General features: G+C 41.6%; 1 protein-coding gene across 1 annotated transcript; it reads left to right on the forward strand.

Moving 5' to 3' along the window:
• Positions 1 to 404: 404 nt before the first annotated feature.
• Positions 405 to 10,559, forward strand: FUS (FUS RNA binding protein). The gene is made up of 15 exons (XM_074207214.1): positions 405 to 505; positions 2,504 to 2,528; positions 2,619 to 2,773; positions 3,552 to 3,696; positions 3,831 to 4,018; positions 4,350 to 4,599; positions 6,259 to 6,293; positions 7,774 to 7,806; positions 8,308 to 8,414; positions 8,545 to 8,674; positions 8,971 to 9,072; positions 9,350 to 9,473; positions 9,729 to 9,829; positions 9,925 to 10,072; positions 10,356 to 10,559. Exons 1-15 carry the CDS (start codon positions 493 to 495, stop codon positions 10,393 to 10,395), a joined length of 1,596 nt encoding a protein of 531 aa, XP_074063315.1. The 5' UTR covers positions 405 to 492; the 3' UTR covers positions 10,396 to 10,559.
• The last annotated feature ends 985 nt before the right edge of the window (positions 10,560 to 11,544 follow it).

The following is an 11,544-nucleotide window of genomic DNA, read 5'->3' on the forward strand; positions in this document are numbered from 1 at the left end:
GGAGTGATTGCCCCCCCCCCCCGCTCCGGAACTGGGGCTGCCTTCCTCCCCCTCACTCCCCGCCAATGGTTCCTTCTCTCACGCCGTCACCCTTCCCCCTTCACCTCCCCTTCCTTTCTTTTCCTGCCTTTGATTCCGAGTGTACCATTTTTTTCTATTTATAGGGGGAGATATATAGATTTTGTGATTAGAATCAAACAATACTACCTTTCTCTGTAGACAAAACGTAGACAAAACATTTCTATGGTCTACCTTTTTCATCTCTTTTTTGGAGAACGTCTTGCAAAATTGCGGAATTTTGCATTCGTTCCGTTATAATCCCTGCCCGCCACCTGCTCCTAGACTTGGTACAGCCTTGTGCGGAGCGTAGGAGGAGGGGGAGGAGTACATAAGCCGCAGCGCAGGGGGTGGGGCTTTTCAGTCCTCGAGGCGGCGGTGGTCGGCTGTCTTGTGTTTTCTGTTGCTCGGCAGCCATTGTGCGCGTGCGCGGACATGGCCTCCAACGGTAGGAGCTCGTGGGGGGGAGGTGAGCCGATCCCTGATCGCCTCGCGCGAAGGTTGGGCTAGCATTCGGAACAGCCTGGAGCCTTTTTTGGGGACCCGGAGTCGGGAAGGGAGGTGGTATGGTTGGATGGGTTGTGGCCATATCTTGGGAGGAAGGGTTTCATCCTCGCGCGGTCTAGGCGGGAAGTAAGTGGAGGGCGGTGGGCGGGGAGAAGGGAGGCCGCTGCCGCCATTTTGTCCCGTGGATCTGGCGCGTTAGCCCGTAGAGCTGACCGGAGCAGAGTTTTTAATGTAGTCTTTCCTTTCCCGAACTAATAATGGGACGGCCGGGCCTATGAGACCACAGAGGGAAATGGTGATCGTTACCTTCCCCCGCTACTGGCTTTTCGTTACTTGGCGCTTTGTCGCAGTGCCGCATCCGGGCCACTCTGGTGCGCACGCGCATTGGATCCACGCCCTGCCTGGGAGGGGAGGCCTTGTCGGGTGCGCGCCTCTCCCCCTCGGCGCCCCCCCCCAATCCTCCACCATCGCTCCAGTCCCGTTTTGTCTTGACTTTAATATGGGCATCCCCACACACTTGCCGTCCTCGGCCCCTTTTTCTCACTATCTCTCCCCCATGTGGCCGAGGCTTTGCTCTTCATCGGTATGCAAGCCATGCAGTCACGGGGAGAAGTTTGCAAAGCACACCGCTGCCCGAACCCCGTTAGCCGTCAGCCTCAGGAAATGACTTGGGGATTCCGATCGAACTCCTTTCCTGAGCTATCTACACAATATTCTCCCTTCTAGAAAGTGTTTTGACTAATTTTGTCTCCTTGAACTCCTACTTATGAATGGAAAGGCTTCTTTTTTTTGTTTAGAAAGAACGGAATTCATGTTCTTAACCTCAGCTTTCCTTTGGTAACCGGGGTGATGCTGCTGCTTCGGATGTGTTTGGCCCTTTTGCTGCCCAGGCCATTGTAATTTGAGGCTCACTGCAGGCCCAGTGAAAAGTAGGGCAGGTAATCACTTTACAAAAGATTAAGAGATTCAGGCAAGTAAAATAACTCTCAAGGTCTGAGAAAGTGGGAGAGCCAGAAAAAGAAAGTTTGTCCCCATTTCTACTTTAGAAAGCCTGGTAGGTCATTTTTGCTCCCGAGAATGGAGGAAATATACTGCTTTGTTGGTTGCCTGGTTTCCTTGTCATTTTCTAAAAGGTTCTCAAACCCTTGAACTTCATTGTGAGATTTCAGGGAGGATGTTTTTCTCAGCAGTTCAATAAGATTTATGGAATGTTTCCCTGCTGCATTTATTGCTGAATTCTTTTTGGAAGGAGAAAGCCTAAAAAGCTGTTTTTCCTTAGGCTTTGTCTTTTGCTCATATTTTTAACTTTTTCCTTTTTAGTTTAAGAAACATTGGAAATTCTTTTTAAGAACATTTTCAATGATTTTTTTTGTTTTTATAACTTTGCGTTTCAAAATCTATCCTGGTATTTCACTACCCCGATTCATTAAAAGTATAAAAATGGTACAGAAGGGAAGTTGGCAAAATCAATAACCCTTCTCTTCCCATCAGGTAATTATTCTACTATATATCCACATCCTAGATTCATAAACATCTACAAAGAAAATCAGATACATATCTATTCTGTATCAATTCATAAGAATCCTTACTCTTTCCTGAATTCCTGAAACTTATTTTTGTAACCCGTTTTTATATTTTTTTATGTCTATAGATGTGAATGGGATATTTCTATATGTGACTATAGATATTGTTGCATAGAGTTTTTCTTTTACTACTTTTACTACTCAAATTTTGACTTTTTTTCCCTAGTGTTTTCCACTGAAGGAATTTTTTTTTTCAGGAAATTCTCACTTCTATGAATTGGAATATTTAGTCATAGCCTTTTGAGAAACTACTCCTTTTTTAATTTTTTTTTTTAGAATCAACTTTTTGAAGAACATAGATTTGTGTTTGTGTATGTGAATAAGAATAATTTGTCTCTTTTTTCCCCCCCATACAGACTACTCTCAGTCAGCCACACAAAGGTGAGTATGACTTAATCAAGGGGAACATACTGGTGGCAGGATGTACCTTTCTGATTTTCATTTTTTTGATAAACCTTGTTCTTTTTCTAGCTATGGGGCTTACCCTACCCAACCTGGACAAGGCTATTCCCAACAGAGCAGTCAGCCCTATGGCCAACAGAGCTACAGTGGTTATGGCCAGTCAGCTGATACCTCAGGCTATGGTCAGAGCAGTTATAGCTCCTCCTATGGACAAACCCAGAACAGTAAGTATTTTTAAAAGGTTATTCTGGCCATCTTTATGAAAACTTCAATTAGAATCAGGATTTTAGATTTCAAAGTAATTTAAACACTTCTGAAGGCTCCAAATCCTTTTGTTACATACCACTTTTTTTATTAAAGTATCTTGTTTCAATCTCCTTCAACTTCAAAATATAATATGCTTTGGACTTTTTTAAATGTGTTATCTTTTGATTTTTTTTTATATCTTCCATTGTGTTATCTTTTGATTTTTTTTTTATATCTTCCATATTATAAAAGATATTTTATATAGCCCCCCCATCTACCCAAGTGGATAGAAGTTAATTTTGGTTAGATACTTTAGGGGAACGTAAGTGGTTCTACTTTCAGGGAACTTTTAACTCAGTCACTTTATCAAAAGTGATATAAAAGTATAATTTTGACCTTTTAGTTAAAATATATTTTCCCAGTGGGTAAGGACAGGTACCAGGTGGTAACTAGGTTGAAATAATTCTACATTTATACAATCTCTAGTCAATTTTCTTCAGTTCTTTCTTACTTCAAATATATACATATATATACATATACACACACACACACACACACACACACACACAGACACACACACGAAATAGCTTTGAAGTAATCTTTGTTTCCTTTGAAAGGGGATTATAAGAAAAAAGTTGAAGGAAATTTTTTTTAGTAAATATTTTTTACATTTTACTTGACTTTATTGACTTACATTTCTTTTCTAGGCTCAGCATGACTTTTGGTCCTTGAATAAGTTGTGTTTTTTTCTTTCAGCAGGCTATGGTACTCAGTCAGCTCCCCAAGGATATGGTTCAGCCAGTGGCTATGGCAGCAGTCAGAGTTCCCAACCTTCTTATGGTCAGCAATCATCCTATCCTGGCTATAGCCAGCAGCCTGCCCCCAGCAGTACTTCAGGGAGGTGAGTTTGGAGAAAGTAGTAAAGTTTGAGATGAGATTATAGCATTAAAGCTAATGGATTAGAAGATAGAAAAAAAGAAATGGAGATGTAAGGGAGAATCTAGGCTTTAATTTATTTTTTCTTCTCTTCCTTAGCTATGGTAGCAGCTCCCAGAGCAGTAGCTATGGGCAGCCCCAGAGTGGGGGCTATGGGCAGCAGTCTAGCTATGGTGGACAACAAAGCTCCTATGGACAGCAACAAAGCTCCTACAATCCTCCTCAAGGATATGGCCAGCAGAACCAGTATAACAGCAGCAGTGGGGGTGGTGGAGGGGGTGGTGGAGGTAAGACCCTCTTTCTCTTCCTCTAAGCCCTTGCCAACTTTTTTTTTTACAAGGCAGTGGGGGTTAAGTGGCTTGCTAGGTAATTATCTGAGACTCAGATTTGAACTCCTGACTCCAGGGCCCTTGTTTTATTCACTGCGCCTCCTAGCCTCCCTTAACTTCCCTTTCTAAGGAACTGCGTTCTCTTAGGATTCTGTTGTTGGTCCTAAAACTCAGAGGGTGGTCTAAGTTTTTAAAGTTCACATTATGATATCCAAGTTCATCCTTAATCTAAGGCTTTTGAATTTCCTATGTCTTAGAATCTAGGGAACTTTCTTTTCTTCTCTAACAGGTAGCTATGGCCAAGATAATTCATCTATGAGTGGTGGAAGTGGTGGCTATGGCAACCAGGACCAGAGTGGAGGTGGTAACAGCAGCTACGGGGGTGGCCAGCAGGACCGTGGGGGAAGAGGACGGGGTGGCGGAGGCGGCGGCAGCGGCGGCAGTGGTGGTGGTGGCGGCGGCGGCGGCTACAACCGTAGCAGTGGTGGCTATGAGCCTAGAGGTCGTGGAGGTGGCCGAGGAGGCAGAGGTGGCATGGGGTAGGTGTCTTGTGGGGAGCTAGGGGACATTTCTAAATGGGTGGTAAGGGTTGCATGAATCTTTATCTTCCCCTCAAGTGTAGTCCTGGGTATGCATGGGTTAGTTTTCAGGAATTTGGGGGATTGGGTTTGGGAGTAGTGACTGTCTTCATCTATCCCACCATGCTAGTTTTGATTTTGTGGGGGACTTAGAAGGCACACATGCCTTTCTTTACATTCCCTATTGAACAAAGATGAGAGGAAACTTAATTTCATCTCCAGGGGGAAAAATGGGTTTAAATGCTCTGTATTGTAGTTACTATATATGTACATATATATATGCTCTCATTGTAAAAGGACTTGCCTAGCTCTTGGCAGAAACTTTATAGAGGGATGTTAACTTCTTCCTCTGCCAGGAAATGAGGTGGGTGGGGATTCTTCTCTTACAATCCAACATCCCACATGGCTTTTCTTTTCTAAGAGTTGGTTGATAAGAATTTAGCTTCCCCCACAACTGACTGATCCTGATCACTATGGGTGTGACCTTGTAACTGAAATTAGCTGTGTTCACTGAGATGTAGGCCTTAGAGCAAATGCTCTTGACACAGTGGTCTCTGGTCCTATTCACCACTTTACCCTTCTCCGGTGGCTGCTTTCTTTCTTGAATATGATCAGTGTGTCAGGATGGATTACCCTTTTGCCCTTTCCCACATAGTTTCTTTAAAGCAAAACCTCAGACTTGACATTAAAAAACAGCTGTCAAACCTGTTGATAAAATGGTCCAAGTGACCCCACTGTCTCAATGTCTATCTTTTGAAATGAGGGAAGGATTGTCAATGTGTTTTTGTCTTTTAAAAAACAAGTAAACAAAAACAAAACTTTTTGAGTTGTATATCAGGTAAGTATGGGTGGGTGGGGGCAATTTGAAAAAAAGCAAAAAAGTCAGGGAAATCTGTGTGTTTGATGCAAAACTTAAAAAAAGCAACTGTTAATGTGACTGTTAACTTGCTCTGCATTTTATGTGCCACAGGTATGAAAGGTGACATTGCAAATACTCCGCTCTTCTCACAGTGTAGAAGGGGTGACCCCTGGGGGGAAAGACCAAAAACAGCTCAGTAGTTAGGACAGGGCTTAGCTAAGAGTTTTGTCTTGCTTTAAGGGGAAATCGCCTTTGGTTTTGACTTCATGAATGGGGTTTGGGTTTGCTTGCTGCTTTCAAAGCAAAACCACAAAAATCACTTGTGTTCAGGGCTACCCCAGCCCGGTGTGAAGTGTCTTCCGGGTAAATTGGGGACAGGGTTTTTAAAGCAACTTCTCGGTACAAGAGGAAAAAAACTGCCACAACGGAGGAACGACAAAGGAAAACGGTCATTTTTTTTCCAGAGGAAATGGAGATCTATATATCTATATATATAAATATATATAAAACATTGAAAAACAAAACAAAAACAAAAAACCAAAACCTTAAACTGTGTCTTAAGGAATTGCACACATGTGTGTGACATGCTCAAAGGTCAGATTGAGGGGTGGTCAGGAAGGAATGTATCTTAGTAGCCACTTGTTTCTTCTCCCAAAACAAATCCACACTGGGGAGAGTGTGCAAAAACCAAAAAATACCCCAAACACCCTGTTGTAGCCGTTGGAAGCTTCATGTCCTTTCTTCTAACTTGTCTTCTCCAGCGGAAGTGACCGTGGTGGCTTCAATAAATTTGGTGGTAAGTGAACAGAGTTTCCAAAATTCCCAACCCCCGGCAATGCTTTGTCTGATTGTTCATTTGCAGATGTCTTCGTGTTTTTTTTAAGTGTCAAAGAGGTTTGAAGTGTCCAAAATCACCTCCAGCAGGGTTGGGATTGTAGAGTGCCACCTACTGCCAGATTGTGTTATAACCTCTGGAGAGGGTGAAACAGTTGCCTGGTACCAAATTGGTCTGACTGGCTGACTTTTTTCTCAAAAGGTTGAGGATGTCTAATAGACTTGGAAGGAGGGTGGGTTATAAGAACACCCATTTAGGGACCACTTAAGAGATCCTCTGGCGAGAATGTGATAACATGGTGCCAAACTGACTTTAGAAACTTTTGACCTGTGTTTTCGGAGGTTAGAAGAACATTCAACAACCTAAATGTCTTAACTTCTGGGGGAGGGCTATGAAACACTGCCTGACCTGGGTGGAACATAGCTGTGTATATTAGGTACGAATGGTATTACCTAATTGTAAGATGTACTTTTAACTTTCCCCAGATGGGACTAGCAGCTAGTTTGGGAAGGAAGGTGTGGACTACTTCAGGAATACTTGAGTGTATGTGTGACTCATGGGAAATTAACCAGGTCTTTTAAAAAGATAACAATGTGACTTCATGAAAATATGGAAATTTAAGTCTCCCATTAAGCTGGAAACTTTCTGGTCTGGTTGACACATGGTTTCTTGAACTGTCACTCAACATTTAAACCAAAGGCTGGTGTTTATGAATTAGGTGTGCATTCAGTGTGTGTATATGATTTTTTTTTTGTACATGGTGAATTCAGATAAATACTGGTCACAATGGTCTCTGGAAAGAAAGAGGCTGTAAACATGGAAATTGAAGATTTTTCTGGTCTGTTCCCTGGGACATGCTATTTTAAAAATACACACAGATATTATATGAATGTATGTGGCTTGGGAAAACTTAAATGGTTCAAGAAAATGGTTTCTAAAAGCTAAAGCAATAATAGAAAATGGTTTCAAGAGGGCAAATATCTTGGGTTTAAAGTTTTGGAGAAGTTGAATGCGCATCATGCGCCGGTGGTGAATTCCCTCATCTCTCTGGGTTGAGAGAATGGGGCTAAGTCTGTAGCATTTGGTCTGGTAAATAACAGTGGGGTTCCCCTCTCTCCTCCACCAACCAGCCTGTGCTGAGAATTCCCAGCCCGTGCTGGGGAGGTACTGTTTTCTAGAGTGTTGGAGTTACCCTTGTGGGGCTCAGGTTACAGATCTTAAAAGACAGGGAGGGGCTTGTCTCCTCCCCAGCCCTGCTCAGGGTTTTCTCCTCTGGGCACCAAACCCAGGACAGGGTTTGGGGTGAGGCTGTGAGCATATAACCTGATTACAGTTTTTGTAAGAGTGTGTTTGGAATTGGTGTTTTTGTCTGACTTGTCTAATTTCTGTTCCTCTCTCCTAACTAATGGGTATCTTTTCCTTTTTTTCCATGTCATTCAAGGGCCCAGGGACCAAGGATCACGCCATGACTCTGGTGAGCCACAAGCTACAAGGGGGGGGGGAGATGGAGGTTGGCGAAGTAGAGCAGAGGTTCTTAGTGGTTTGAGTTTTAAATATCCTAGTTATTAACCTTACTATCTGAAATACTTTCCAGTATTTAAAAGTTAATAACTAGAATTGTGGAGTTCAGAAACCTGAGGACATGAGGGTTAGGGGAATGAAAGGGCCAATGGTAACTTAACTCCTGGCCATAGGGTTTAATAAATAGAATTTGAGTAGAGGGCAGCTTTATAGTATCTGATATTCGATTAAGATGATTGGGGGAGAGTTTACTTTGATTGAAATCATCTTGTTTTCAATTAAGTATTTTCTGCTTATACTTGAATATCATAAATGCCCTGTGGGTAGGAACCTTTATGCATATTGGATAGGATTTAAGTATGAAGAGTTGCAATTATTTTTTCTTTGTTTTTCTCTCATTTTATTTTTTTTCCTATTTCTTCATTTTTTTTTGTATATGTATGTGTTTCCCTAGCAGAACAGGATAATTCTGATAATAATACCATCTTCGTCCAAGGCTTGGGTGAGAATGTTACCATTGAGTCTGTGGCAGATTACTTCAAACAAATTGGCATTATTAAGGTAATAAGAGAAGGGTACAAAATAGAAAACTGGGTGGGTTTGAGGGAGAGAGTTGAGTTTTGAGAAAAGGAAAACTTAGGTTTGTGCATCCTGTGAGAATTTTTAACATCTGCTATATTTACTGGTTTAGACCAATAAGAAGACAGGACAGCCTATGATCAACTTATATACAGACAGGGAGACAGGAAAACTGAAGGGAGAGGCTACCGTGTCATTTGATGATCCTCCTTCTGCCAAGGCAGCTATTGATTGGTTTGATGGTGAGTATGTGGGAAAGTCATAAAATTATTAAGGCATTTACTCAAATTTCATTACCTAGATGTTTTGCTTAATTAATAAATGAAGTTGATTTTTGTTTTCAAATCCTGTACTTTTCTTGTTTTATTCTTTTGTCTACTTGGTTTGACAGTATTCTCTTCAAATCCTTGGCTTCCTTTTTTTCCTTCCCTAGTTTTAGTTCTGAGAACATAGAAATCTTTATTAGTAAATATCTTTCAGGTGACCTATACTCAAGATTTTCCTTTTTTTTAAATTTTCCTTTTTTTAATTCCCTTAGGCAAAGAATTTTCTGGAAATCCCATTAAAGTCTCATTTGCTACACGAAGAGCAGATTTCAACAGAGGAGGTGGCAATGGCCGTGGTGGCCGTGGGCGTGGAGGTGAAGTTGTTAGCTAATGATGATGGTTGATTCATATGGGAGGTCTGACATGGAACCTGGGTCAAGGCAGTTTTGATTCTGAAGTGATTTGTAGAGATTCTTGTGTATATGGAGGATGTGTGCCAAATGTACCAGTTACTATGGCTAAGTGCTAAAAAAAGGGGAAGGGGACAAGGATTATTTTGGGAAATAAGTACTTACAAACAAGAATTAAAAATGAGAAAAATAGTATTCAAAGATTGGGGCAAAACTGACCATTCCTTTGAATAATTTGTAGGACCCATGGGCCGAGGAGGCTTTGGAGGTGGTGGCAGTGGTGGTGGCAGCCGAGGAGGATTCCCTAGTGGAGGAGGTGGTGGTGGAGGGCAGCAGCGAGCTGGAGACTGGAAGTGCCCTAATCCGTAAGTAAAAACTCTTAAATATTTCTTTCCTGAATCTCTTAATACTTTGAGTAATGACTAAATCTATTATCCTGCTCTTTAAGTTTTTTTAATTTTACCTTAATTGCCCCATTCCTTCTGGAAGGAATTCTGATTTTTTGCTTCTTTTAAATTTATGTTTTCATCACTTGAATAATAATTAAATCCTTAGTCATACTCCCAAACTCTACCTTATGCTGCTTCAGTCCTTTGTACAGCCTCTTTTTTTGTCTTCAGCACATGTGAGAATATGAACTTTTCTTGGAGGAATGAGTGTAACCAGTGTAAGGCACCTAAACCTGATGGACCTGGAGGAGGACCTGGAGGCTCTCATATGGGTAAGGGTTATAATAGGGAAAAGATAAATTGGTCTGGAAGGGGGAGAAGAGATGGGAATATAACCTCTATCCTTTTGTACACTTTTTATTTCTAGGTGGTAATTTTGGAGATGATCGAAGAGGTGGCAGAGGTGGCTATGACCGTGGAGGGTACCGAGGCAGAGGAGGGGACCGTGGGGGATTCCGAGGGGGCCGGGGTGGAGGGGACAGAGGTGGCTTTGGACCTGGCAAGATGGACTCAAGGTGAGTGACAGTAATACTTGTTGAGTTATAAAGGGAGTTGTGATTATTGGGTTCTAATCGAAAGAAATAATAGACATCACTGATGTCTTAAGTTCACAGATGAGAAAAGCCCCCCCCATCTGGATTCATATTCTGGAGTGGGGAGGGTAAAGTTGGGTGGAGGGGGAAGATTTATTCAACAGTAAGCACATAGTCATCTTGGTACTGTGGGGAATATGGGAAATAAAGGTGACAATGACTCCTGCTCCTCTGGTGATGATGGGTTTCATTCTAATTCTTGCAGGGGTGAACACAGACAAGACAGACGGGAGAGGCCGTATTAGCCTGGCTCAGGCATCTCTGGACCATCTTTCCTTCCAGACCCTTCTGTTGATCCCTTATATTTTGTAACTGTCCCACCCAGCTCCCTATCCTTGTTTTGTGTCGGACTTTGTAATTGTAACCATGCCTCCCAGTTCCCATTAAATGCCATTGTTTTAGTTATTAAGTTATTGTTCCTCTCTTGGAAGAGAGGAGTAGGTACATTCCTTATTCATATCTTCCCCATTTCTTAGCTATCCACTTGAGCTAGGTAAGTATCTGAGGGAGAATATCATAGCTACTGAACCATAAATTTTGAACTGGTTTTTAAGAGGAAAATAGGGATTTGATTAGTAACAATAATCCCTCAAAAGCGTTTGCTCAGACTAGTTTGTCTCTAAGGCCCTTTTTACAAGGATATAAATTAAGGTTTTGTGTGGAAAGTATCAGATTATTAACAAGCTGTCTTAGGGACAAAGGTTTTTAGACCATCTGGTTAGACCTGGGTATTTCTTAGAATTTCTTAGATGAAATATATTCCCTTACTCTTTATGATTTGTTTTGACCTGGTCTATGTTGTATAGTGTGGGCAAGGGGGTGTGTAAAGAATAGTTGAAGCAGAGACCCAGGTTATTTAATTAGATTGAAAGAATTTGTATCTTGTTTTTTCCCCTATGTCTTTCCCATTTTTTGTCGGATTTTTTTAAGCATTGGATAAGGTAGGGAAAAAGTAACAAGGTTCCTGTCTCTTCATGGTCCCTAGGGATAGGGGAGAGCTATGGTATCTGGGATGGGTTAAAGAATTCTTATTCTAGCTAAATTCCTATTCTGAGAAAGTCGTCTTTGAAAGAGCTTGATGCATTTTGTCTGAATTACTTGCTAATTCTGGACTGTCAACATCTTGTTCAAGCATATCTTAGGAATGAATGTTACATGGTGGTTTTTTGTCTGACAATTGTACCTGGGGTTGAGCTGTTTTCCTCAGAAGTTTTCAGTCTATTTAGTGGTTTCTATAGTAGAGACCTACTGATGTTAGCATTTTATTGTCATGGTTTTTCAATAATTAGAGATGTTCCTTTTAATAAGCAATAAGGAGCTTTTCAGGGTGAAGAGTTTGTATTTGGACAACTCAAGGTCATTGATAGCAACTGAAGGTTCAGGGAGTTACGGTC

Source organism: Macrotis lagotis, chromosome X, assembly GCF_037893015.1.
Source record: "Macrotis lagotis isolate mMagLag1 chromosome X, bilby.v1.9.chrom.fasta, whole genome shotgun sequence".
Classification (NCBI taxonomy): domain Eukaryota; kingdom Metazoa; phylum Chordata; class Mammalia; order Peramelemorphia; family Peramelidae; genus Macrotis; species Macrotis lagotis.

Bases quoted from the DNA above. Each gene is read 5' to 3' on its own strand.
- FUS (XM_074207214.1), top strand. The intron at 2,529-2,618 runs GTGAGTATGACT...TTCTTTTTCTAG, and splicing joins TCTCAGTCAGCCACACAAAG to CTATGGGGCTTACCCTACCC. The intron at 3,697-3,830 runs GTGAGTTTGGAG...TCTCTTCCTTAG, and splicing joins CCCAGCAGTACTTCAGGGAG to CTATGGTAGCAGCTCCCAGA.